We start from the raw sequence: 27262 nt of genomic DNA, 5'->3' as shown, positions 1-27262 counted from the left end.
CCTGCAGCCTGGCTCAGCCCTGCCCATTTGCTAGGATTCAGTTCTGATCATGTGCCTCTCTTATCTAAAAACTTAAATGGCTGGCTAATCATCACCTGTAGAATAAAGTTTACATCCCCTGTCATGATATAAGGGCTGGTTGTAGTCTGTGCAGACTGCATTATAAAGTACCATCGATTAGCGGTATAACAAACAAACACTGATTTCTCACAGTTCTGGAAGCCAGAAGTGCGAGATTAGGGTGTCAGCGTGGTCGGGTTCTGGTGAGAGCTCTCTTCTACACCGGGCTCTTTGCTATAAAACCTTTCCGAGCTCCTCTCCTGCCTCCTTACCGTCCAGCACTGTGCATTGTGCAGTTCCACATCAGCCTTCTTTCTGCTCTTCCCCATTACCATGAACACTGCTCCGCTGAGCATGTAGCAAGCTATAGAGAAGCCGTGTAGCATAGTGATCAAGAGCACAGATGACGGAGACATACTGCCTCGATGAGAAGCCCAGTTCTGTCGTTTCATTGCCAAATGACTCAGGCAAATGACTAACCTCTGCCTAGATGTCCTTATCTGCAAAATGGGTATGATATTAATAGAACCTGTATCATAGGAGACATCAGAGAAGCTGGAGGAAGATGCAAATAGAGTGGGATCATAGATAGAAAGGCAAAAGTTTACAGAAAGAGCCTGGACTATGTTAAGAGTGACACAGAGAACATGTTTGTGGAATGTTACATAGTATTAAACTGTAAGACAAACTTAGATTAAGTAAGTACTCTGTGCTATTTAGCTTATGTAGAAATGGGACAGTGTTTCTGGTGGATAAATTTCTTGATAGGAGCAATGTCTTGAAATATTTTTAGCCAGTACCTTAATAATCAGTTAACCCTCTAGCAGGGACAGTTGACTCTAAGATAGGCTTGGTAGGGGTATTGGGAGTGGGCGCTGAAGAAGGGGTAGGGAAACCTGCAAGAGGTGCTCATAGGCGCAGTGGGCCGGAACAGAATCTACTTGTAGTCAGTGCAAGGTTTTATTTTTGTGAAAAATAATAATACATCTTACATTTATGTAATATTGGACATCCTCCTGTTAATTTTTTCTCTATTACTGGTTCTATTTCCAGATTGAGATAGATGGCGCAAAGAGAGAAGGCTTTGCTGATCTAGCTTCGTGGGGTTTCTAAAATAATTCTGCACAATCCGTGCTTTCTCTAGTCCTGTTACATAATAACCACTTGCTAAAAGAAAGCCGCTCCTTTGTGTGCTGCTCTCTTCCTCGTAGGTGGGGAGGAAAGAGGAGGACCGAAAGGTGGTAGGCTGTTTATTTCATCTGGACTGAAAGCACTTATCTTCTCAACCCTTCTTACCCCAAACACGCCAGCAGAACACGTCAAGTAACTCATGAGAGTGGCTGTCAGCACTGGTTTGATGCAGGATGTTTCCAGCGGTGGTTCCTTCAGGCGTCTGATGGGGGCGGAGAGCGGCAGTGCTCGTGCCTTCTTTCACGAGACTGGAGGCCGCCCAGACTCACGCACAGCATCATGCCGACTGATGCCCAGGCCCAGGGAGGAGGGCGAAGAATGACAGCCCTGGGAGAAGGCAGCACACTCTAGTCATGAGCAGACTACATATGCCAGAGAGAACAGGCTTCTTGGTCATTGTTCTTTGCACACTCAAGCAGGGAATCCCACCTTAGAGGAGCCCAAGATGGAGAAGGGGGGCGGAGTTCCCCCAACTCTGACCTTCAGGTCAGAGTGCCATTTTGCTTTGAGAGACTGGTATCTATGGGCCACTCCTCTTTGGAGGCCTGTTTTGTCCTGTTTCTAGGGCTTTCCCCGCCGTGTGTATTCTCAGCTTCTGGCTCTTTCTCTGTGGCCCTGTTTGTGGGCATTGCCTCCCCTTGCTGTTTTTCTCTAATTCCACACGTTGCGTAGCTCTGTCTATGCCTGGCAGCATCAGGCTGATGGAAGTAGGTGACTGTGGTGGTGTGGAGGCCCACTAGCTGCGTGGGAAGGTCACTGGCCTCCCCAAATCCCAGCTTCTGCATCTCAGAGAACAGGGATCAACGACTCACATGTGGTTTAGGTAAGACAGCCCGTAATGCATGAGGCCTAGTGATTCTCCGGTGGTCCTCAGTGGTGCCCCCTCCCCCTCCCAGGGCTGCCTGAACAGACGACCCAGGTGAGCACTTTTATCTTATCTGGGAGCTCTGTGTCTATAAATGTTTTAAAGCCATTGGGCGGTGCATGGTAGAGGCATTTGGTAAACATTTTTTTAAAGATTTTATTTATTTATTTATTTATCTGTGAGTGAGGGGAGGGGCCAAGGGGGAGGGGGAGAAAGAATCTTAAGCAGACTCCACCCTCAGCGTGGAACTCCACACGGGGCTTGATCCCACGATTCTGAGATCGTGACCTGAACCGATACCAAGGGTCAGGCACTTAACCGACTGCACTACGTAGGTGCCCCAGTAAACCTTTTTTCTCATCCTCCTCTTCCTTCTCCTGTCCGCTAATAAGGGGCATGGATCATGTTATCAGAAAGGAGAGAAGTCCACTTTCCTCTCTGTGCTGCCCTCACTCCAACTAACGTGTGGTTCATCTCATCCTGGAGCCTCCTCAGCCTCCGTGGCATCGTGTGACGTGATTCACACCTCTGACCTCACCTTGGAGCTGATAGCTACCACTCAGCAACTCTGGCATCTGCTCAGGGCTCTGTGCTTATCACTGAGCTAGAAGGTACTTGGCTGTGAGCATTGCTCACACTTAATTAGTCCCCTCCTTGTTAATTAACAGCGTGCATTTCCCTGGAAGCTGTGCTGTGTGACCTTGGGAATGTGGTCTCCTGGGGGGGGAGGGGTGCCTTTGCCTGAATCTGCATGGATGCCGGGGCTGACTTTGGCCTACACATGAGGGTATTCGTTGACACACGGTGAATGGCCATTGCCTGGGCATCTCCTTTTGCCATGCTTTGGAGGAAAGAGGTGAGAAATCAGTGTTTGGCAGGAAAGAGTTCCATAGTGATTCCAGCCAGCATCTTAACCATCTGAGAGATGTTCTCTTTTGCTCCTTTCAAAGAAGAACATCTCTCAGTTGATTAAAAATTCAACTTACTAGGGTGCTTTTTGGTGGAGCTGTCTTCAACCTGATATGTGGGTATAAGCTCTTGGCATCTGCTCAGAGCACTGGCTGGCGTGTTGCCGACGTCTTCTTTCCTGGCTCCAGCCGTGGGGCCAGGGCAATGCTTGCACTGGCCATGGCCGGGACCGGCATTATTTCTAGGGATAGCATGAGTTTGCGGAGCTGGTAAGCGATATGGAAATGCAAACCCCAGCTAAGTGGAGAGGTCAGAAATTTCACAGAAACAGTGCTTACTGCCACATCTGAGGGGCTGGACAAGCTCATAAATAGGAAGGTTCATTTTGAGTTCAGAAGCAAGAAAAATCAGACATGATGGTTGCAGAATGAGGAATGGGTCTCAGCAAGCAGTCCAGGATTATTAAGGGTGATGAACAGGATAGCCCAGTGGGTAAGAGCAGGGTGTTAGCATCAGACGAAGCTGGGTTTGAAACCAGGCTTGGCTGCTTGCCCCTGTGCACCTTGGGCAAATGACTTCACTGCTCTAAGCCTCGGTTTCCTTGTCTTTAATGGGGGATAATAAGACTTAGCTCATAAGATTGTTTTGAGGATTAAATGAGATAATGTTTATAAAGTGCTTAGTGTGATGTCTGGCCCGAAGTAAATGCTCAGTAAGTGGTTGTGATTATGAGCAATGAGTTTTGGAAGCCTGGTTTCACAGGGTTCTCATTTGGTGGGGCTGGGCGGCTCCACCAGCTGCAGAGAGCCCCGCGGGACTGAGGGGGAGACGGAGACTAGGCAGGTCCGTCTGCAGTGTTTTGGCAGCTGATTCAGCCCTGTGTACGTGCTGGAGACACTTTCCTGCTGGGAAGAGGTTCTTTATTAGACTTATTCTCAGTCCCTTGAGTAATGCCTTCTTGTGCCAGGACCCTTCTCTCTTTTCCCTCTGTAGGCTCCATGACTGCCCCCTGTGCTGGCTGATTCCCTAGGACCCTTCTTGAAACAAGGTTGGAGGTAGCGAGGTAGGGCGAGGGTGGGGGGAGAATAGTAAATCTATGCATATTCAGGAAGCCCCCCTCTATCAGTTCTTCCCTTTGAAGTTTCACCAGCAAATTAAAAACCAAAATCAAAACAAGAGAGGATAGCAGAAACAGTTTAGACCTGTTTCCTGACTTTTTGGCTTGTGTGGTTGTGATTAATCTCTGTACCTTCACTTTCTGACTAGCAGACCCCATTTCTTCTACCACATTTCTTTTTTCCTGCTTTGAGGTAGGGAAAAGGGAATCAGAATGATTCTCTCAGGAGACCAGTGTGGAGTTGAGGGGATGGAAGCGTACCTCTCACCTAAGAAGTTTTCAACCAACAAGTAGTCAGCCCCGTTCCTTTGGGCTGCTCTCTGCTGGTCCCTGGAGGACATGCTCTCAGAGCCAGGTTATAGGGAGGACCCGCAGAACAGACCAGCTGAGTCTGAGTCCTCTAGGAAGGGAGGGGAGTGCGTTCCTGGCAGCAGTCTGGACATGTGGCCTGGCGGCAGGTGTTGGACACCCTGGGACTGAGTCAGTGTGGTCCAGAGGCAGGAAAGTCACTCTGAGAAGGGGACAGCAAGGCAGGCGCCCAGGGCTGTGGAATTTGCTGTTGACTGGGGGCCATGGAAACGAAGGTCAGTAACCCCCTGAAGCAAAGGTCCCTGGGGGTGCCCAGGAAGGTTCATCAGGGTGAGAAAACAAACAAAAAATGTTCTCCTGCATTATTTTAAGAGTGCTGTTTTGTGAATACATAATACAACAATGCTGTAAAACGTGTATGTAACTTATAAGTGAGTAAATTTACATACTTCTCTATCATCTGTACGTCAAAAGTTACTTATCACCTGGAATGCGCTATCATGTTTGATAAGTTTGGAGACGGCTGACCGTGAGGCCCAAGGTCGGGGAAGGAAAGCAGCGAAACTGCTGACATGACGAGGCCACAGCCTGCGTAGCCCCCTCTCTGTGTGAGGGCAGAGCCTCGGGCCCAGGCCAGGTGGCTGCTATCAGGGCTGGACGAGGTCAGGGAGGAAAGCTTCAGACTGCTCCTGGCCCGTTCGACTCCACTCTGGGTGTTTGACTGTCGACTTTGCTTGGAAGCCCATGGGATCTGGGACTCGGCTGCAGCACCTCTTCATTTTTAGGCGGTGATACTGCTCCGCTTCCCTCCTTGCTTCAGCTCTTCATTCGTTGTCAGGAACATACCCGAGGATAAAGCATTTGGCACTAGAGAAGATGCTGACTAAAGACTCATGGGGAAAAAGAAACCTGCATTGCAGAAAGCGCTGTGACACCTGGGAGCCCCAGCTCTAACGCTTCCAGGTGGATGTGGTTTAGGGAGATTATGAGCTCTTATGCCCATTTTTGGGCTGTTTTCACTTCTTTGCAAGTGCCTCAACCCTAAACGAACTGTGCACAAGAGGTAGATGATTGTGGACTCAACAAAGCAGTTTCAGGAGTTGGTTGTATATACTCATTTCCTTTAAGAGAAGGCAGATGGAAAAATCTTGGGAAAATCCGTAAACAGAATGCACTGGGAGTAGGCACTGTGAGCTTCAAGGTTTTTCAGCTCTCATGATGGCTTTTTACCTGTTTTCTGTTGAATTTTGCAGAAATGTGCTCCACTTCTGCCATATGTGATCGGCCACTCATCTCAAACCCCCAGGACAGTGTGGGAGGCAAACACACAGCGGGATGAAAGCCCACAGGAGACAATGTTGAGGGTCAGATTGGGAGCTCCTTGCATGGGAGAGTCAGGCCAAGGTGGACAGAATTCTAAAGGAAGTCACGTGTTTGAGTAAAGTTTACAGTGTTACATACATTTACATTACATATACATTTTTGAGAGCATTTGGAAGCTCTTTGAATAAGAATCCTCGCATGATGCCTTTTCCACACACGTCCAGGATGCTAAATATTCCAAGAGATAGAACCTCCATTTATGTTCTGTTAGTACAGCTAATCCTTTGACTGAAGGTTAGCTTGTGGCCTTGGCATCAAAGAGCTGACTGTATGGGCCAGAGTGGAATAGACTCGCATGGTCGTGTTGGGGCTTTGGGCTACCACTTCCTGGCCCAGGAGACATTGCTTGTTTTCTTCCCCCCATCAACCCTCTTGGCTGTGCCTGCACATAGGGTGGAGATGTCTTGTAGAATTTATTGCCGCCCCTTGAATGGTTTCCTTTATCGCTCACAAGGCCTGTCATTGTAGTGTGTAGAACTGCCTGACCTGGTCTCACTGTGAAGCCACTGTCCTTTCTGCCTGCTGCCGACCCTGATGGTGTGGCATCCATGGGTGTCCTGGAATCCTTGGTGATTTATGAGCATCTTGTGGCCATTAATAGACACATCTTGGCAGGCTCTCTGTCACCGCACACAGCTCTCGTGACCCAAATGTTCCCTGGGATCTGTAGAGTGAAGTGCCTACACCCATCCTTCTACTTCTTAGAATAGGTACTTCTGTCCTAATCATAGAATTTCTAACTTCCACGGTCCCCATTGGGGTAAAATGTTGGACTCTGAACCAGACTTAGGCTTGGCTTGGTTTTACCAAGAGCGTCCACTCAAAGATGAAATGATGCCCATAGCCACTTGTCTGTCTTATCTTAACAACTGTTGTTGATTTCTACCATTTATTTTAAGCTTTTGTCATTTTAAAATGTATTTATTTATACGTCTCAACACCCCTGTCTTCCACATACATTTGGTAAGCGTTAACACTTTATATCTGTTTTAATGGTGTTTGCCTATAGGGGACTTATATTATAGTCATTTGAGCGTGCTGATAAACATGCTGACACTGGAACTTGTGCTTGGTTCATTTTCTCCTGTAATTTCTTACAGGAGTACATTCAACATAGTGGGTGCTTAATAACTATTTGTTTTAAGTGTGATAACAGTATCCTAGATGGAGTAGACTGTGATTCTGACCCACTGTTAGGTCACTGCTCGGTCATTTGGAGATCTGGGTGATGTTCTGGATGCCTCCCGGTCCCAGCAGGACGTCAGAGCTGTCAGACAACTTGCACCTAGAGTCTGAGAAACCCATCCATTGCTGGACCCCTTGGCAGAGGCCCACTGTGTCTTTCAGATTCTCTACCTTACGTGTTCAGAAAGTGCTGTAGATTCCTTAAACAACCCCCTATCTAGAGACCCTAGAGAAAACGTTCTTAGGGTTATCCTGGCCCATGGATGATGGAACACCAGTCTGCACTGAGAATGCTTTTCCATTCTGAGAGTTTGGAGGATAACCTTGCTTTACGTGGGCTCAGACCTGGGTGGATGCTAGAAAGCATTGCTCTTCAACATTGTCTTGCCTTTATAGTAGACTATGAAGAAGCCTTTACCCTGTGGCTTTTGTTGCCCAGAGATTGCAAGAATGGCAGCAGAACCATTGTGCTTGGATAGTCCCTCCATTCTAATCAATAAACCCAGTGTTTGGGACAAGATGTGTCACAGAGCCATCCTTGGGAGTTGGCCAAGGACAGGAAAGTATTGAGGAAAGCAATTAGTAAGGATGGACATTTAGAAATGTAAGTGGCAAGAGGGGCGCCTGATTGGCTCAGTTGGTAGGGCATGTGACTCTTGATGTTGGGTGTGAGTTCGAGCCCCATGTTGGGTGTAGAGATTACTTAAGAGAATAAAAATCTTAAAAAAAATTTTAAAAATTAAAATGGTAAGTGGCAAGAAATCTGATGAATACAAGGATTTTCTATAATTAAAAAAATAGGAATATGCATCTCTCTTCTCCCAAAGGTTCTAAAATTGGTTATTGACAGGGCTTCAGCTTGCTCTCCACTCCTTCCCTGTTCCCAACCACCCCCAAAGACTGAACTAGTCTAAAATCTGGGTGCCTTTTCTAAGTTTTTAAAATAGTAGCACTATGCTGCTGTGATCACATAAAGCTGTATTTTCACTGTCACCTCTAGCTTGTAGTAGTCTTTGGTAATTACATGGTGCTTTCCATCTGTAAGTCTGTAAACACATGGTAAATGTTAACTCTTACTTCTCCCAGCACTTCTGTAGGTATAGGGAGAGATTGCACGGTGTCTTTTAGCCCTGCGTTTGGTTTGGTTTCCCTATAGGTTTCGCTCGATGTTTGGTCTCGTTACATCTCATTGAGGTGTTCTTTCCTGACTGGTCAAGTAACATGTGCTCTTTTTTTAAAAAATTTAATTTTATTATGTTATGTTAATCACCATACATTACATCATTAGTTTTTGATGTAGTGTTCCATGATTCATTGTTTGCGTATAACACCCAGTGTTCCATGCAGTACGTGCCCTCCTTAATACCTATCACCAGGCTAACCCATCCCCCCACCCCCTCCCCTCTAGAACCCTCAGTTTGTTTCTCAGAGTCCATCGTCTCTCATGGTTCATCTCGCCCTACGATTTCCTTCCCCCTTCATTTTTCCCTTCCTACTATCTTCTTTTTTTTTTTTTAAACATATAATGTATTATTTGTTTCAGAGGTACAGATCTGTGATTCAACAGTCTTACACAATTCACAGCACTCGCCATAGCACATACCCTCCCCAATGTCCATCACCCAGCCACCCCATCCCTCCCACCCTCACCACTCCAGCAACCCTGTTTGTTTCCTGAGATTAAGAACTCCTCATATCAGTGAGATCATATGATACATGTCTTTCTCTGATTGACTTATTTCGCTTAGCATAATACCCTCTAGTTCCATCCACGTCATTGCAAATGGCAAGATTCTGGGGTTTTTTTGATGTCCGCATAACATTCCATTGTATATATATACCACATCTTCTTTATCCATTCATCTGTCGATGGACATCTTGGCTCTTTCCATAGTTTGGCTATTGTGGACATGTGCTCTTAAGAATGATGTTCTATGCTGCCAAATGAAAACCCTAAAGTCTCCATAGAAGCAAGAAGCCAAAAGATAGGCTGCCTGACTTTAGGAAGCACATACTCCTAGCCTCCACAGTTTAGCCAGTTGTTACTGTTTTGATTACAGATTAGATTGCTAGAATAGTTAGAAAACATTCTGTCTGTTAAAGAATGTAGAACTTTGTTTCTGATGCATATTATCTGCTCCTGACTTTTAAAGGAGAAATCCATCACTGCTTCTTTGGCTGTAATTTTTATGGCTTTTTCTTATTTCTTGTAAAGAGTCATTTTTTCCTAAGATCTGTTTTTTTTTTCTCCTTTTACATCCCAAAGAATGGAATATCAAGTAACTTTGAAATTTATACTAGTGAATTGCAAAAGCCGGGCTAGATGTTGAAGAGACTTACGGAACAGAACAAAGTCATTACTGTACAGTTCTAAATTTCTTTAGCCATCCATAGCTTTAATATATTGCTTCGTTAAACAATGTGATTTCAATTTATTATGCAAATATAACAGTTATTCCAAATATAACAATTAGATTGCACTCTTTGTTTCTGTGGCACAATAAATAATGTTGAATGTTCCATTTTTGTTTTTTGATTTGCTTATTTTGCCTTTAATGACAACCCATTTAAAGTAAAAGTCTTTAAAATAGTAGAATAACGTGATAACATGTTTTCACTGGTAATTTAATACTTGGATATAATGAGTTCATCTGAGAGATTTCATTAAAAACAGCAAGGTGCCTGAATACCAAAGCTGAGATGTTTTTAATCACAGAATTATAGTAATTATACAAATCCCAAGATTTTCATCAGACAGAAAAGGCTTCCAGAGCTAAACATGCACTTTAAACTTAGCGCTAATAACTGTGTATTGTTCTACATTATAGCAGAGAGACTCCTTGGGCCAAGGGGAATATTGGAATTGAATTTTTAAGGACAATTGAGAAATAAACGATTTTGGTAATATAATGGTATCTGTAAGAGGCACATCACCAGGGTAATAGAAGAGGATCTCTCTCGGTGTGCATTAGACATAGCAGGTGCATATCAGATAAAGTCAGTGAGCCCATTATTGTTGATTATATTTTCAGCATAGAGAGAATGCTAGAAGGAGCACCTCTTTCTTCTCCTAGAGGTCCTGAAGTTGCTAATTGACAGGAGTCCTCTTCCAGTCAGTAAGTGGGGCAGACCACCAGTAAATGAGATGACCATTGACCCAGAATCTGGATTTTCTTGGTTGGATGAAGACTCCGTAAAGAGTAATTTAGTTATTGTGGGAATTATTTAAAATGTCAAATTTTTATAAAATGGTCAGGACATGGTATCCTCAGGGAGCTTGCTTTTAAGAGAAGTTATATAAAAAAAGATGCAGCTAGGAAGATTTTATAAAAAAATCTCCCTAAGCAAGAAATTTTATTTGCTCTATTTTTCATTTATTGTTATTTCTTTCTGTTTTCTGGCTCAGAAGGGTAGGGGGATACAAGGAAAGGGGATTGAGGGGGAAGGGAGAAGACTGAAGGAGTGTTCTCTGAGGTATCCGTAATGGCAGGAGGAAGGAGGGGAGCGTGGGGCAAATGAAGGAGGCAGGTTAGGTTGGCTTCTCTGGTGTTACAAGGGGTTTGGAGTTGAGGTGCCGAGCACGGATTTGAATGAAAGGCTCTGTGATCTGTCCGGGTATTCCTGATGATCAGTCAGGACACAGAACTCCTTCTAGAGGCTGGAGCAGAGACGTGCCTGGGATCTGAGTTCTGACAAGACAAGTATTTCTGGTCTCTGTCCTCCCAACCCCATCCCTTTCTGTGGTAAACTCATCTTCCCCGGTCTGCAAGCAGAGTTAGAGAGTTAGCTGCAGCAACTGTCTCCGGACTCTGTCTTATTATGTTATCATCCACATTTACTATTTACATATTTGAAGCTCCAGGGGCTTCCCCCCCTCCTCATCAGATTTGAAGACCAGTCTGAGTCAGCTCTCAGCCCTGCCCTGAGTGAGTGCACACAGGTGAGTGCAGGTAGGCCTCACCTTCCGCATCCACCACTGCTGGGCAGGCCCTGGCTGGAGAAGTCCCTGCCCACAGCTTCAGCTTCATTAAAGTTTTGTTTTTTCCCTTCTAACCATCTATACCATCTAACCATAATACGTGCCCTTGTGGAAATTTATAAGATAGAGCAAAGTGTAGAGAAGCGGGGAAATCGCCATTAATGCTTTCGGAGGAAATTCACATTTTGCCGTATTTCCTTTGAATCTTTTTCCTGCATCCTTTGTATTTTCTGCGCACGGCTCTGCACATGCGTATTGGTGTTCTGATTTAGAAACATGTAACGGTATTTAATCCCGTCATAAGCATTTTCTGTAAACCTCATGGGACGCCTATGGAATATTGGTTGCCACGGTGAACGTAAGAGTATTATCGTCTTGATTAAGTGGTATTGCCGTTTGGTCTCTTCCCAGGTCCCTGCTTGTGGTCTGCTGCACATCTGGAGGCTATGATAAGAATGATCGTGAACGCTTGGAGGTTTCACCGAACTGGTTGCTCCTGCCTAGATCATCCTTTCCGAGTAGGAAAACTGCTCCACGTGGTGGTCGACTTCAAGGGACCAGAGCCATTGTAGAAAGAAATGGATGAAAGCAGCCTGGGGGGCCCCAGACACGTGCTCCCTGCGGTCTAGTCCAGGGAAGCCCTTCCGGGGGCCCTGGCCTTCTGGAATGTGGCCGGTGTGGACGCATGGCTGACTGCTGAGTGAGGATGCTCCGCCGGGGGCTGCTTGCGTGGGTCTCCCGGGTGGTGGTTTTGCTCGTGTTCCTCTGCTGCGCCGTCTCCGTCCTCTACATGTTGGCCTGCACTCCGCAAGGTGACGAGGAGCAGCTGGGGCTGCCCAGGGCCAGTGGCCCCACGGGGAAGGAGGGCTTCCAGGCGGCGCTGCAGGAGTGGGAGGAGCAGCACCGCGACTACATCGGCAGCCTCAAGAGGCAGATCGCGCAGCTCAAGCAGGAGCTGCAGGAGAGGAGTGAGCGGCTCAAGGCCGTGCAGTATCACCCCAGCGACGCCGCGGGCCTGGGGCTGGAGCAGGGGCCCCCCGAGAAAACCCAGGCCGACCTGCTGGCCTTCCTGCGCTCCCAGGTAGACAAGGCGGAGGTGCACGCCGGCGTCAAGCTGGCCACGGAGTACGCCGCCGTGCCTTTTGATAGTTTCACGCTGCAGAAGGTGTACCAGCTGGAGACCGGCCTGACTCGCCACCCCGAAGAGAAACCCGTGAGGAAGGACAAGCGGGATGAGTTGGTAGAAGCTGTCGAGTCGGCCTTGGAGACCCTGAACAGCCCTGTGGAGGGCAGCCCAAATCAGCGCCCGTACTCGGCGTCGGATTTCATAGAAGGTTGGCAAGTTCGTGAATTGGGGTAGAAGGCAGAAGGAAGGGCACCTGGGTCCAGGCACCCAGGCAGGTCACAGTTGCAACAGGCTGGCAGCTGGCTTTGGGCATGGCTGGTAGAAAGTGTCATGTGAGCGACAGCAAGGGTATATAGCATGGATTTTTATTTCTCAGAAATACCCTTTCTACTTACTTTCTCATGAAAATCACACTTACTGAGGGGACAGGGTTCATTGCTCCTTGGCAGAGGAAGGCAGAAGTTCTTGCTTTCATTAAAAAAAGAAATAAAACAAAACATAAACAAAAAACATTGAAACTCAAATCGAGGATGATAGGCAGGTTTTTTTTTTAATATTTTATTTATTTATTTGACAGAGAGATAGAGAGAGAGTACAGGTAGGCAGAGAGGCCACAGAGGGAGAGGGAGAAGCAGGCTCTCCGCTGAGCAGGAAGCCTGATGTGGGCCTTGACCCCAGGACCCTGGGATCATGACCCGAGCTGAAGGCAGACCCCCAACCGACTGAGCCTCCCAGGTGCCCCGATAGGCAGTTTTAATGGATCTCTTCCTTGGGCCCTTCTCCTAGAGATCGGGCCTTGTTACCAGGCCCATGAACAGGAGAGTGATTGCAAACATGTGGTCTACAGCACTTACCATTTGCTGGACACTCTTTGAGGAACTTTCTACTTAGTGATTCACTTTTTCTCCTTAACGACCCTATTAGGAGGATGAGGAAACCGAGGTTTAGGTTAATTAAGTAAATCACCTAAGATTGCTCAGTCAGCAAGTGACAGAGCCAGGATTTGAACCTGGGAAGTCTGATTCCAGAGTCCTCATCCTTAACCACTAGGTTATATTGTACAGACCACCAGAGCGCATGAACACTAGTGAGATGAACGGCTCAGCTTTTTTCATGGGCACAGAGCAGCCTACTATTAGTCTGTGTTTGTGTCTAATTTTAGAAGAAAGCGGCCTTGTCTCGTTTCTTGGAAGATTCATTAGTATCTTCTTACTGGCTTTTCCCTTGTTACTGGGGCAAAAATCAACTAATAAGTTGGGAGAGGAATTAACTTTCAAGGTCAGCCAGCTCTTCCGCCTGTTTCTGGAGAGAATCTACTTCAACTTCCCAGACGTGTGGCTGCCTCCTCGTCACCCTACTCCCAACTTCGGTTATATAACCGCCCTCTCATCAGCCTACAGGCAAGACGGACTCTCTTTAGTCATATCGAAAAGCCTGTTGCTGCTATTTATGCCTCTTCTCTTTGGACACTTCCCCATCTTATGATTTTTTTCCACTTTATATGTGAACCATATATCTGTGCAATTTTGGTAGAGAATTATTTTTCATATACCTCGAGCCAGGTAAAGAAATCTTTTACAGGATCAAGCTTTTGGTTGTCAGGATTTGTTGTTGTTGTTGTTGTTCCTCATTTATATGAGGTATTAAAGATGCCTAGCACATTGGGCAGCTAGCAAGTATAAGCACATGGTTAGTAAGAGTTTGAAATATCATGATGTTGTGGCATCACATTTTATCGTGCTTTGGAGTTTATGAAACCTTTCCGCATATAGTACCTTACTAGCTGACGCCCCCCCCCCCCCCGGAAAGCCATTAAACATCCTTAAAAAACGAATCCTGGTTACCACCCGCCCTGAATATGCTACAGGAACTGCCCCCACACAAAGCAGGTTCAAAAGACCTTGATTACAAATCAATGCCTGCAATTTGGAATGTTTGCCCTTGTGATTTTTCATCTGCATTCGTATTTGAAACCTCTGTCTACTTTTCTGCGTACAGTATCTTAATACGCAAGGCCTGTTCTCACTCAGCAGTGACACGGGCCTTTGGTGCCTGAGTTTCTTTGCTCTGAGATATGGCTGACTTTCTGTCAGAGCCGCTGTTCTCTTAGCTACCCAGTGTTGCTTCCGTGTGTGGCACACAGCCTCTGTTGGAAGGCAGATCCGTCCACACATGTCTTCCAGATTCGATGAAAGTCTAGTCAGCTGTTTACCTAGGATGACAACAGATTTGCTGAACCCAGAACGAGTATGGGGATTCTTTGTGTTTCAAGAAATAATAATAAAAGCACATGGAATCCTTCCAGATGGCAATAGTTATGCAAAGCTTAAAGCTGACTGTGAGGCAGGTGGCATGATGACATGAGCACGGGGAGCTGTGTGACTTTGACCAAGACCCTTAAGCCCCATTGAGACTCGGTTTCCTCATCTGTCCTTACAGACTTGACTTAATGTCCCCCCAGTCCCTACCCACCCCAGCCCTCTGCAAAACGCAAAGCACGGCTTCAACTTCTTTTCTTCTTAACTTTGCCAAGCGACCGTCCCTGAAGAGTACTCTGCCACCCACTCTGCTGGGTGACCAGGACATGCCACCAGCCCTTTGGGATCTTCTTCTATAAAAGGAGGAATTCAGGTAGATTATCAGGTGTGGACTGACTGTGGCCACTTCCTAGGGCGGTGTGAAGCTTGCAGAGGGAGAACACCACATTGACGACGATCTATTATCTATATTGATGTAATTATTTTCTGTCTCTGAAACAGAGGGAACGGCATGTGGCTCCCTCTTCCCTTTCCTCCATGTTTTGTTGGCATCGATTTTTGCGTTGGCTTCTTACATAAGAGCATGATTTTTTTTTTTAACAACTATCTGGGAAAAGAAGTTAAAGTAGAAAAATGTGATCAAATCCTGTGCCTTAGGATGCCTAAATGTTTATCTCCTCAAGTGAACAGAAAATCTTTATGTTTGTGGTTTAGCTATTCCTTCAGTATTTAACTTTGAGTGGCATAACTTCTGGCTTTGGTTTCCTATTTTTCAGTAGACTCTTGGACATAAATTTGACATGGTTTCATAAAACAATTTAGCCTTCCAAACCATTCCCCTTTTACAATCCAAGCATCTGAGAATATGAATCTGCACGAGGCGTTTGTGTCTACTCTCTCCATGGGGTTGCGCCTCTGCTGCCCTCCTCCAGCTTCTGCAGCTTAGTGGTGGCCCGAGTGGGTCAGATACTAATAGTGGGTTTGGGGGCGGCGGGGAGCCAAACCATGATCCATGAGAAATTGAAGGCTTTGAGGGCACCCTGAGATGCATTTAAAGCCAGGGGCATGGAAATCATTATAAAACCTTAGTAGCTTTTCTACCATAAATACTGACCTTCTGTGCTCAATGACCAAAACCCCGTGCTTTCTGGGAAAGAAAGCTAAGGCAAGGAGTGAAGATAGAGTTTTTGATTTCCATTGTTTGTGTCTCACTGTGACCTCTAAGGGTACACCGTGTGACCCCTTTGCTAAAGCTGTTTTGGACAAGTCAAATCCATTTCCAGGTCCTGGGGACATTGGGAGCAAGGGGCTTGGGGCGGTGAGGACAGGCAGCGGGCTCTTTGCTCAGCACGCATTTCGGTGATAGGCTTCTTTGTCAGCAACTTTGTGACTGGGGGTAGAAAAGGGAAGGCAGGCATTCGGATGCAGTTCTGGCCATTTCTGGGGATCATGATGCAGAAATAGGGGAGAGCTGTGGTGGGCGTGGGAGGGGGATTCTGCACAGTGGGTGGGTCTAACCTGTTTTGGGGTGTGGGGAGAGGTGTTGGCAGGTGGGAAAGCATCAGGACTTCAGGTCCTGAGTTGGGCCTTGGTTCTCAGCCAGCATCTTCAGGGCAGTGAGGGCGTTCGAGCTCAGGACAGCCTTTCTGACCGTCTCTCACCTACTGTGAGCTGGAGCGACCTTGTTGGCTCACTTCTAAGTTCTGAGTAGGCCGACGGGATATTGGGGTCCCTGTCCCTTCTATCCCACTTCCTACCTCAGATCTCCGCCTTTGTTTGCTGATGCCTTAATGTCCTTTAAGGAGGGAGAAATGCTTTTTATTCTGAAATCAGAGATAAAAGGCTTAAGTGCACATAAATGGTTTGAGGCTACACTTTGAAGAGGGAATTCTCCCTGTGGTGATGGTAGGAGAGAAGGTGGCCCAGCTTAGGATTCGGCAAGTGGGCAGGACTCCAGCCCTCCACCAGGACAAGTGGAAGAGTCCCATGCTAGAGTAAATGCTCTGCAGTCGTAGAAGAGTTTGAAATTCTTAATAATTTTGAAACGGGACCTTATGTTTTCATTTTGCACAGAGCCCTACAAACTAGGTAGCAACCCACCTGCAAGGCTGAGAGGACAGGAGAGAAAGGTGAAGAAAGGGGGGCAGAATGAGGGGGTGAGCTGTGCAATCTGGCGCTTTTGCCGAGGGTCGGCTCTGTTGACCTTCGGTGTGCTGAGATAAATGGAACCTGTGTTTGACATATATCCTATGTGTACAGGGTATTTTGTCACAAAACTGCAGAAGCTGGTAAATCTCACTTTCTGGTGTATTTTCCTTGTGCTTGTGCAAAGCAATTTTGTTCCCAGGGGATTTTTTTTTTTAAAAAGTGAGGTTGTCACTGATCTCCTGCCTTGTTTCCTGTTAAGAACAGGCTACAAGAGCACTTGTGACAGTGGGGCATGTCCAGGATGGATGAACTTGGCTTTAGCGGGAGCAGGTAGCAAAGGTTCAATGGAGAGAGGGTCTGAACTGGGGCCTCATACCAAGTGGAAGGATGTGTGAGTGGGGGGGAGGGGGAGACCCAGGCAAGGAGCCCCTTCATGGGAATGTATGGCCAGGGCTGTTGCTCAGACTTCGGTCTGCTCAGCTCCTTTCCGGAAGGAAGTGGTGTTTACAGAAAGGATCTGCAGTTTTTTAACCAGACCCTTAATTTATCCCCTCTTAGAGTCGTGAGTGAGGTCTTGCACCAATGCATAATCAACGTGCATGGCTAGGACACCTGTTTTTTTGTGCAGGATGTCCTCAGCTGTTTTGGGGGCTGGGAAAGGAGGCTAAAGCTAGGTTCAGGCTTGAAGGACCTGATTATGTACATGGGGAAGCATAAGTCTGAGTGACTGAGGTTCAGTGAGGGGTACTCTTCGTGCCTGGGGCTTCAGAATTGGTGGCTGGGTGTAAGCCAGATGGTCAGGGAGGATCCAGAGGAGGCTGGATCTGAACTGGTCTCTAAAGCTGAGAAGGGGTTACCGGGGACGGAATGAGGCAGCAAGGGGAGGGGTACCAGAAAGCCAACTGACTCCAGCATAGGATTGGGGTATAGGCTTAGCGTGGAGAGCAGCCTGGTCATCATGCAGGATCTGAGAGTCACTAGAGGTGGACTTCACACGGGCCCTGAGGGCTGGGCATAGCAGTTTAGCTCAACAGGAATCATCTGGATCTGGAGTTAGAAGGTCCATCCTTCCCAGGAGGCAGTGAGCTCAGCTCTTGGGCCCCAGATAGCCCTCCTCCTCCTTTTGCTTGAGGTGGTTCCCAAGTGCTCAAACAATTCAGCATCTTGGAGGTCCCTGTGGTCAGAGATGGGGACTGCCATGGTTTGTCCCAGCTGTTCTTACGTCTGTGCACTGGGCACTATTTCTGACAGTTCCCACACTCTGGTTTATTTAATCACCTCTTTAACCAGACAGGTAGACATGCTCATTATCTCTGTCTTACATCAAGGTCACTCGTCTGGTAGGTGTTAGGACCAGGCAGGAATCTAGTGCTTTCAATCTTGGCTCCCCACGTGCTGCATCTCACCTCTGATGGTCTCTGACCCAATACACAAGCTCCTCTGGCCCCAGAATGAGGTGGGGAAATCTTTTAAAAACATGTCCAAGGTGTGCAGACACCCTTGGGGGAGGTCCTACACTAGTGAGTTGTATAAGATTGGGAAGAAGTTTTAATAGGAGGAGAAGGAAATACATGAGCTCCTGGGGGAGACAAGCAGACGGAGACATAGGAAGAGGCTGCCAAAGACAAATCCTTCACCTAACAGGGCAGAACTGACAGCGTCTAGGAGCCTTTAGCACAAAGAGCTTTATTTAAACTGCTCAGACATGCGTTTCTTCTCAGAATCATTACAACTTTATGGAAAGAGGTTTGAAAGAGGAGTGAATATTGAATTCAAAACAGCTAGTTGAAAGCTGTTGAGGAGCTGTTTGGCATGCTTGTCCATTCTTTAAAAGACCGGGTTTACTTTTTTTTTTTTTAAGATTTATTTATTTGAGAGAGGGAGAGTGAGTGAGCAGGGGCGAGGTGCAGAGGGAGAGGGAGAGAGAATCTCCAGCAGACTCCCTGCAGAGCAGGGAGCCTGATGTAGGGCTTGATCCTCGGTCCCCAAGATCATGACCTGAGCTGAAATCAAGAGTCAGACACTTAATTGACTGAGCCACCCAGTGCCCCTTACCTTTTTATTATTGTCTCCAAAACATATTGCCTTACCTAGGTAATCCTGGAGGACTCTGTGATCTAATCCCAGCTTATTTTTTCAACTTCATTTCCTCCTGCTTCCTCCTGCTTCCTCCTGCTTCCTCCTGCTTCCTCCTGCCCTTCCCATCCTGCCACTGCATCCCTGTCCTCTTGTGCCTGCCCTCACACTCCTTCCCTGTGCATGTTCCTTCGCTGGGAAGACCCTGGCTCCCAACCTCTCCGCCAAGGGTCCTATATTCTGTACGATGTTCTTCTCTGAAACCTGTTCCCAGTCTTCCAGCTGAAGCTCCTGCTCGTTCCGCCCAATGTGGCAGACTGTATGGTGCTTTCTCCATCCGGTTTTATAGCTCTTCCTTTAGACTCAGCCTGTCTCTACTGACAACATCTAGCAACAGCTGCAGCCTACAGAGCGACTGCCAGCGGCAGGAGCCTTAAAGTCTGACTCCCCGGAGGTCCACGGCGTGCACGAGAGGGAGCCTGGCTTCCTGACTCTCCTCGCCCCTTGTGTGCAGTCTGCTCCCGGACCATGCCCCACCCAGCTTTCAGCTCCCGATGAGTTGTAGACACTGCACAATTAGTATGTATCAAAGAAATTGCTTAAACCTTTTGGAATAAAAGTGTATTGAAAATCCTAAGTATGCAGGGCACCTGGATGGCTCACTGGGTTAAGCGTCTGCCTTCTGCTCAGGGTGTGATCCCAGGGTCCTGGGATCGAGTCTTACAAGGGCTCCTTGCTCTGCGGGGAGTCTGCTTCTCCCTCTGCCCCTCCTCTCACTCGTTCTCTCAAAAAGATAAATAAATAAATAAATAAATAAATAAATAAAATCTTTAAAAAAATGAAATCCTAGATATGCTCAATACTCACCTTACAAATCTGCTCTGCTCTTAAATTTCCATTATAAATTAGGTGTTTGGATTAGAGGATATTTTTGATAGAACTAATACTGTAAATACTACTTGGGTTCCTTGGACACACCACAGATCTGATTTAAACTGCAAATTCAAACAAACTGGTGCTTGCCAGAGGGGAGGTTGGGGGGGAGGCGGGGAAACGGGTAAAGGGAAGTGGAAGGTGCAGGCTTCCAGTTATGGAATGAATAAGTCATGAGGATGAAAGGTACAGCATAGGGAATATAGTCAATGGTATTTTAATAGCATTGTATGGTGACAGATGGTAGCTACACTTATGAGCATAGCATAATGTATAGACTTGTCAAATCACTGTGTTGTACACCTGAAACTAACATAACATTTTGGGTCTATTATACTTCAAAAAAAAAAAGGGGGGGACGTTACCCTCCCCAAATTTTTTAAATAAATAAGTAAAAGCAAAACAAAAACTGAATAAACAAATTCCAAACTCAAGAACACAAATGCTAGAGATGAGAGATAAGTGTGGAGAATACTTTAGAAAGTTATTTTCATTTTCTGTTCTAGGCATTACTAGTACATTCTCAATGTAGTACCTAACAGTAAAGCCATTTTCAAAACCTTTTTATTTTGAAATATTTTAGAATTACTGAAGAGTTGCAAAAGTAGCACAGAGTTCCTGTATATACCCTTTTCCCAGCTTCCCCTGATGTCAACATTTTATATGACCATGGTACAATTATCAAAATGAGGTAGATAACATTGGTAGAGAACTATTAGCTAAATTATTCCCAGGTTTTGTTTTGTTTTGTTTTTGTATTTCTCCTACTTGGTGTTCTCTGAGTTTCGTAGACCTGTGGTTTGGTGTCTGTCATTCATTTTGGGATATTCTGAGCCAGTATTTCTGCAACTATTTCTTCGCTCCATTCCTTCTCTGTTCTTCTGGAATTCCAATTATGTGTATGTCACACTGCTTGACATTGCCTCACAGCTCTTGGATGTTCTGTTTCTTAGTTTTCACTTCTTTACTCTTTGTGTTTCAGTTTGGGTAACTTTTAGTGATCCACCTCCAGTTAACTGATTCTTCCCTTAGCAGAGAGAGGGTTACTCATGAGCCCACCATCCAGGGCATTCTTTATCTCTATTACTGTATTTTTAAATTTCTACGTTTCCATTTGATTCTTACAGCTTCCATCTCCCTGCTGGAATTACCTGATTGCCCAAGTTGTCCACTTTTTCTGCTAGAGCCTTCAACATATTGATCATAGCTATTTTAAATTCCTTGTCAGATGCTTCCAGCATCTATGTCCTATCTGGGTCTGGTTCTGATGATTGCTTTGTGTCTTGGATTTTTTCCTGCCTCATAATTTCTGTTGGAAGCCAGATATCTTGTGTAGCTAGCAGAGACTGAGGTGGTGTTTATTCCTGGAGATGGCCCACTTCTCCTTCTCCTAGGTCTTTAGTGTGTGCGTATGTGTGTGGAGGGGGTTCATCTAGTCAGCAGTGGGGCTGGGTTTGAGGCTTGTTGTTGCTATGGTTACCCTCAGAGCACCACAGCCTTCAAATTCCTCTTGTGATACCTTGTGTTTAGAGTGGAGGTTGTTTTGCCTGAGCATCCTCTGCTCAGCCCTACAATTTAGGTCTTCCCTACTCACCTCAGAGAAGGTCTTCTGGTACTTCTCTCCTGTCCCTCCCAGTTGTTCTGTTACTTGTTATTCAGACTTGTTGGCTTCGGCCTGCGGGAAGGTGACAAAGTCCCTGGTGTTCTGACTAAATCTCAGTCTTACACAGGCACTGTGTCACTAGGTCTCGGGGTGATCTCCTGATCCACCTCCAGGAATAAGGCTTTTTTACTTCTCCCTTCCCATAGTTGCAGTGAGTTTCACCAGTTCCTTGAGGGTGAGAATGTTCTTTGCCTAAGCTTTGTGTTTCAAGAAGAGGAGGCAGGAGAGACTGAGACAGGAGGAATTTCTTGCCCCCTCCTACATGGCAGCTGTCCTCTCCTCTGGTCTGCACCCTATAGCTATTTTCTTTCTTTCTCTTTTTCTTTTTCTTTTTAAAAATTGGAAGTATAATTGACATACACTATCCTATTAGTTTCAGGTGCACGTATATATATTTTTAAATTTTATTTTATTATGTTATGTTAATCACCATACATTACATCATTAGTTTTTGATGTAGTAATCCATGATTCATTGTTTGCATATAACACCCAGTGCTCCATGCAGTACGTGCCCTCTTTAATACCCATCACCAGGCTAACCCATCCCCCCCACCCCCCTCCCCTCTAAAACCCTCTGTTTCTCAGAGTCCATAATCTCTCATGGTTCATCTCCCCCTACGATTCTCCCCCCCTTCATTTTTCCCTTCCTACTATCTTCTTCTTCTTCTTCTTCTTCTTTTTTTTTTTTTTAACATATAATGTGTTATTTGTTTCAGGGGTACAGGTCTGTGATTCAAAGTCTTGCACAATTCACAGTGTTCACCATAGCACATACCCTCCCCAATGTCCATCACCCAGCAACCCCATCCCTCCCACCCCCGACCACTCCAGCAACCCTTAGTTTGTTTCCTGAGATTAAGAATTCCTCATATCAGTGAGATCATATGATACTTGTCTTTCTCTGATTGACTTACTTCACTTAGCATAATACCCTCTAGTTCCATCCACGTCACTGCAAATGGCAAGATTTCATTTTTTGATGGCTGCATAATATTCCATTGTATATATATACCACATCTTCTTTATCCATTCATCTGTTTGTTTGTTTTTTTTTAAGATTTTATTTATTTGACAGAGAGAGACACAGCGAGAGAGGGAACACAAGCAGGGGGAGTGGGAGAGAGAGAAGCAGGCTTCCTGCAGAGCAGGGAGCCCGATGCAGGGCTCGATCCCAGGACCCTGGGATCATGACCCGAGCTAAAGGCAGACGCTTAACGACTGAGCCACCCAGGCGCCCCTCCATTCATCTGTTGATGGACATCTTGGCTCTTTCCATAGTTTGACTGTTGTGGACATTGCTGCTATAAACATTGGGGTGGACATACCCATTCGGATCACTACCTTTGTATCTTTGGAGTAAATACCCAGTAGTGCAATTGCTGGGTTGTAGGGTAGCTCTATTTTCAACTTTTTGAGGAACCCCATACTGTTTTCCAGAGTGGCTGCACCAGCTTGCATTCCCACCAACAATATAGGAAGGTTCCCCTTTCTCCTCATCCTCGCCAATATCTGTCATTTCCTGACTTGTTAATTTTAGCCATTCTGACTGGTGTGAGGTGGTATCTCATTGAAGTTTTGATTTGGATTTCTCAGATGCACATATATTACAAAATGATCCCCATCTGTCACCATACAAGTTATTACAATATTATTGACTATATTTCCTATGCTGTGTGCTACATCCCTGCGATTTATTTATTTTATAACTGGAAGTTTATACTTCTTAATCCCCTTCATCTATTTTGCCCCCCTCTCCACTCTCGGAGCCAACAGTTTGTTTCCTGTGTCAATGAATATTTCTGTTTTGTTTGTTTATTGGTTTTGTTTTTTAGACTTCACATATAAGTGAAATTACATGGCATTTATCTCTCTTTCTCTGTCTGACATTTCACTTAGCATAATACCCTCTGGGTCTATCCGTATTGTCAAAAACGGCAAGATTTCATTCTTTCTATATATCTATCTATTTATATGCTACATTTTCTTTATCCATTCATCTGTTGATACACACTTAGGTTGCTTCTATATCTTGGCTACTGTAAATAATGCTGCTGTGAACATGGGAGTGTATATACCTCTTTGATTGGTGGTTTCATTTTCTTCAGAAGGAGAATTGCTGGAATGTATGGCAGTTTGGTTTTTAATTTTTTGAGGAGTCTCCATACTGTTTTCCATAGTGGCTACACTCATTTATGTTCCTACCAGCAGAGTATAAGGGTTCCCTTTTCCCCTCATCCTCGCCAACACTTATTTATTGTTTTTTTGATAATTGCCAGTCTGACAGATGTGAGGCAATATCTCGTTGTGGTTTTGATTTGCATTTCCCTGATGATGAGTGCTACTGAAAATCTTTTCACGTGCCTGTTCGCCATCTGTATGTCTTTTTTATTTTATTTTATTTTGTTTTATTTATTATTATTATGTCTTCTTTGGAAAAATATCTATCAGGTTTTCTGCCTATTGTTTAATCAGAATTTTTGTTCATTGATATTAAGTTGTGTGAGTTATTTATATATTTTGCATATTACTTCTTATTGGATGTATGATTTGCAAATATCCTCTCCCATTCAGTAGGTTGCCTTTCATTTTGTTGATGGTTTCCTGCACTGTGCAAAACCTTTTTAGTTTGATATCATCACATTTGTTTATTTTAGCTTTTGTTGTCCTTATCTGAGAAGACTGGTCGAAAAAAATATTGCTTAAGACTAATGTCAAAGAATTTACTGCCTATGTTTTCTTTCAGGAGTTTCATGGTTTCAGGTTTTACATTCAAGTCTTTAATCTGTTTTGAATTTATTTTTGTACAGGGTGTAAGATAATGGTCCAGGTTTATTCTTTTGCATGTAGATATCCAGTTTTCCCAACACCATTTATTGAAGAGACTGTCTTTTCCACATTGTATATTCTTGCCTCCTTTGTCATAGAGTAATTGACCATATAAGTGTGGGTGTATTTCTGGGTTCTCTATTCTGTTCCATTGATATATGTGTCTGTTTTTGTGCTAGTACCATACTGTTTTGATTACTATAGGTTTGTAGTATAGTTTGTAATCAGGAAATGTGATACTTCCAGCTTTGTTCTTCTTTCTCAGGATTGCTTTGGCTATTTGGGGTCTTTCATGGTTCCATACAGATTTTAGGATTATTTGTTCTGGTTCTATGAAAAATGCCATTGGTATTTTGATGGAGATTGCATTGAATCAATGGATTTCTTTGGGTAGTATGGACATTTTAACAACATTAAATCTTCCAATCTATGAATATGGGATATATTTCTATTTATTTGTGTCATCTTTAATTTCTTTCAATCTAATTTTCAGAGTACAGGTTTTTTACCTCCTGGGTTAAATTTATTCCTAAGTATTTTATTCTTTCTGATGCCATTGTAAATGGGATTGTTTTCTTAATTTCTCTTTCTGAAAGCTCCTTATTAATGTCTAGAAATGCAACTGATTTATGTATGTTAATTTTGTAATCTGTGATTTTGCTGAATTCATTTATTAGTTCTAATAGTTTTTTGGTGGAGTGTTTAGAGTTTTCTATATGAAGAATCTTGTCACCTGCAAATAGTGACAATTTTACTTCTTCCTTTCCAATTTGGATGCCTTTAATCTTTCTTTCTTTCTTTTTCTTTTTTCTCTTTATTTGTTTTTCTTGCCTAATTGCTGTGGCTGTGACTTCCAATGTGATGTTGAAAAGAAGTGGTAAGAGTGGTTTTCTTTGTCTTGTTCCTGGTCTTAGAGGAAAAGCTTTACATTTTTTACCATTGAGTATGAAGTTACCTGTGGGTTTGTCATATATGGTCTTTATTAAGTTGAGGTATGTTCCTTTTATACACATTTAATTGAGAGTTATTTTTCATAAGTGGATTTGAATTTTGTCAGTTTTTTTTTTTTGCAGCTGTTGCAATGATCATATGATTTTTATCCTTCATTTTCTTAGTGTGGTGTATCATGTTGATTGATTTGCAGATATTAAATCTTCCCTGGACTAAATCCCACTTGACCATGGTGTATGATCCTTTTAAGGTATTATTGAATTTGCTAATATTTCGTTGAATATTTTTGCATCTATGTTCATTGGGATATTGGCTTGTAATTTTCTTCTTTTTTTAATGATGTTCTTGTCTGGTTTTGGAATCAGAGTATTGCTGGCCTCACAAAATGAGTTTGGAAACATTCCTTCCTCTTCAGTTTTTTGGAATAATTTGAGAAGCATAGGTTCTAATTCTTCTTTATATGTTTGGTAGAATCCATTTGTGAAGCCATCTGGTCCTGGACTTCTGGTGAGTTTTTATATGACTGATTCAGTTTCATTACTTGTAATTGGTCTATTCAGATTTTCTATTTCTTTGTGATTTAGTCTTGGAAGTTGTGTGTTTCTAGGAATTTATCCATTTTTTCCCTAGGTTTTTCAATTTGTTGGCATGTTTCAATTTGTTGGTAGTAGTCTCTCAGGATCTTTTGTATTTCTGTGGTGTCAATTGTAACCTTCTCTTTCATTTCTGACTTTATTTATTTGGGCCCTCTATCTTTTTATCTTTATGAGTCTGGCTAGATGTTTATTAATTTTATCATTACAAATAACCAGTTTTTAGTTTCATTGATTTTTCTATTGCTTTTTAGTCTCTATTTCACTTATTTCCACTCTGATATTTATTATATCCTTCCTTCTACTGACTTTGGGCTTTGTTTATGCTTCATATGAACACTTTAAGACTTTGATTTTTCTTTGAGTACTTAATGAAGTTCCTGGAGAAAGAGTCTGCAAGAGAGTACAGAGTTCTCTACTTTTTTGAACCCTAGGGGCTTTCTTTTTTTGCCAGCCTGCTCTTAGCCTCCATCATTCTTTTAATTACTTCTTACCAGTGTCCAGTTGCATATATCCCAATAAATGAATGCTCAGGTCTCTTCTCTACCTGTAGGCTCCTGTCTCTTCTTAGATTTTAGGCCAGCTCTTTGTTCTGTGAACTTTGCACTCCACTAAGTCAAGAGTCTTGCATTTGAAATCAGTCAGCTCTTTTTTCATTTTTTTTTAAAGATTTTTTTTTTATTTATTCATTTTTTGAGAGAGACAGAGAGAGAACAAGCAGGGGGAGAGGCAGAGGGAGAGGGAGAAGCAGACTCCCTGCTGAGCAAGGAGCCCGATGCGGGACTCGATCCCAGGACCCTGGGATCATGACCTGAGCCGAAGGCAGACGCTTAACCATCTGAGCCACCCAGGCACCCCCTCTTTTTTCATTTTAAGTGATGTTTCTTCAAGCTCATTATATCCTGGAGTGGAAACAGAAGTGTGAAACCATTTCTTAAAATAATAATTTAAAACCTATTGATTATTTTGTCTACTTCTGTTTCTCTACTAATCAATAATCTCTTCTCAAATCTAGTTTCAACCGTCATACACAATCCAACAGTTTAAAAGAACTTAATTATATTGATTTTACTGAGTGAGGATGCTGTGGTAACATCCCAAATCTGGAAGTCCATTATTAGAAGATTTACTTTGAATGAAAACCTCAAATTCCATGGTCTCTTTTCTGTGACCAACAATCAAAGGAATGGCATTGTTAATTAAAACCCCATCTTGTACTATAACTCTATTCTTTATTTGAATTTTAATGTTTAAGCGTTGAACACTTGGATTTTTTTCTCAAGTGTTGTATTATCATACGAAGTAAAATTATTCTTATTGTGACAATTTGTAATTTACAAATACACTTCCCCAAATTGGTGGTGTTGAACCATCCCTGTCTTCTTCATTGCCAGAATTTGGGGTTGTTATTTTCCATCTATGTTTTCCTTTCCCTTTCTAGGATCCCTATTATCCTCATGCCAGTGCTGATATCAGTCCTATGTCAACCGGATTGGGGGAGTTAAAAGAGTAGTAGAGGGAAAGGAAAAGGTAGTATCTTGTTTCCACCTCAAATATCCACCTTTTTTTCTGCATTTCCCCTCCCCCTTGGAGGCCCGGAGACACCAGCTGCCCCATCTCCTTATCTCCACCCCACACAAACCCTCAGTTAGGAACTAAGCCAAGACTTTAAAACCGCAGGAGGCTAT

At 44.2% G+C, this 27262-nt stretch overlaps 1 protein-coding gene across 3 annotated transcripts in view; it reads left to right on the top strand.

The window, feature by feature from the left end:
• CSGALNACT1 (chondroitin sulfate N-acetylgalactosaminyltransferase 1) overlaps nucleotides 1-27262 on the top strand; it is a 342670-nt gene that overhangs the window by 227628 nt on the left and 87780 nt on the right. For all 3 annotated transcript variants that reach the window (XM_035003899.1, XM_035003897.1, XM_035003898.1), the window contains exon 3: nucleotides 11410-12332. In XM_035003899.1, the coding sequence (XP_034859790.1) occupies nucleotides 11705-12332 (628 nt within the window). In that variant the 5' untranslated portion in view covers nucleotides 11410-11704. The remainder of the gene's footprint in view (nucleotides 1-11409; nucleotides 12333-27262) is intronic.

The sequence above is a fragment of the Mirounga leonina genome, unplaced genomic scaffold (genome assembly GCF_011800145.1).
Source record: "Mirounga leonina isolate KUSES-001 unplaced genomic scaffold, KU_Mleo_1.0 Mir_128, whole genome shotgun sequence".
NCBI classification, from domain to species: Eukaryota; Metazoa; Chordata; class Mammalia; order Carnivora; family Phocidae; genus Mirounga; species Mirounga leonina.
This window is presented reverse-complemented; position numbering and strand designations above follow the sequence as displayed.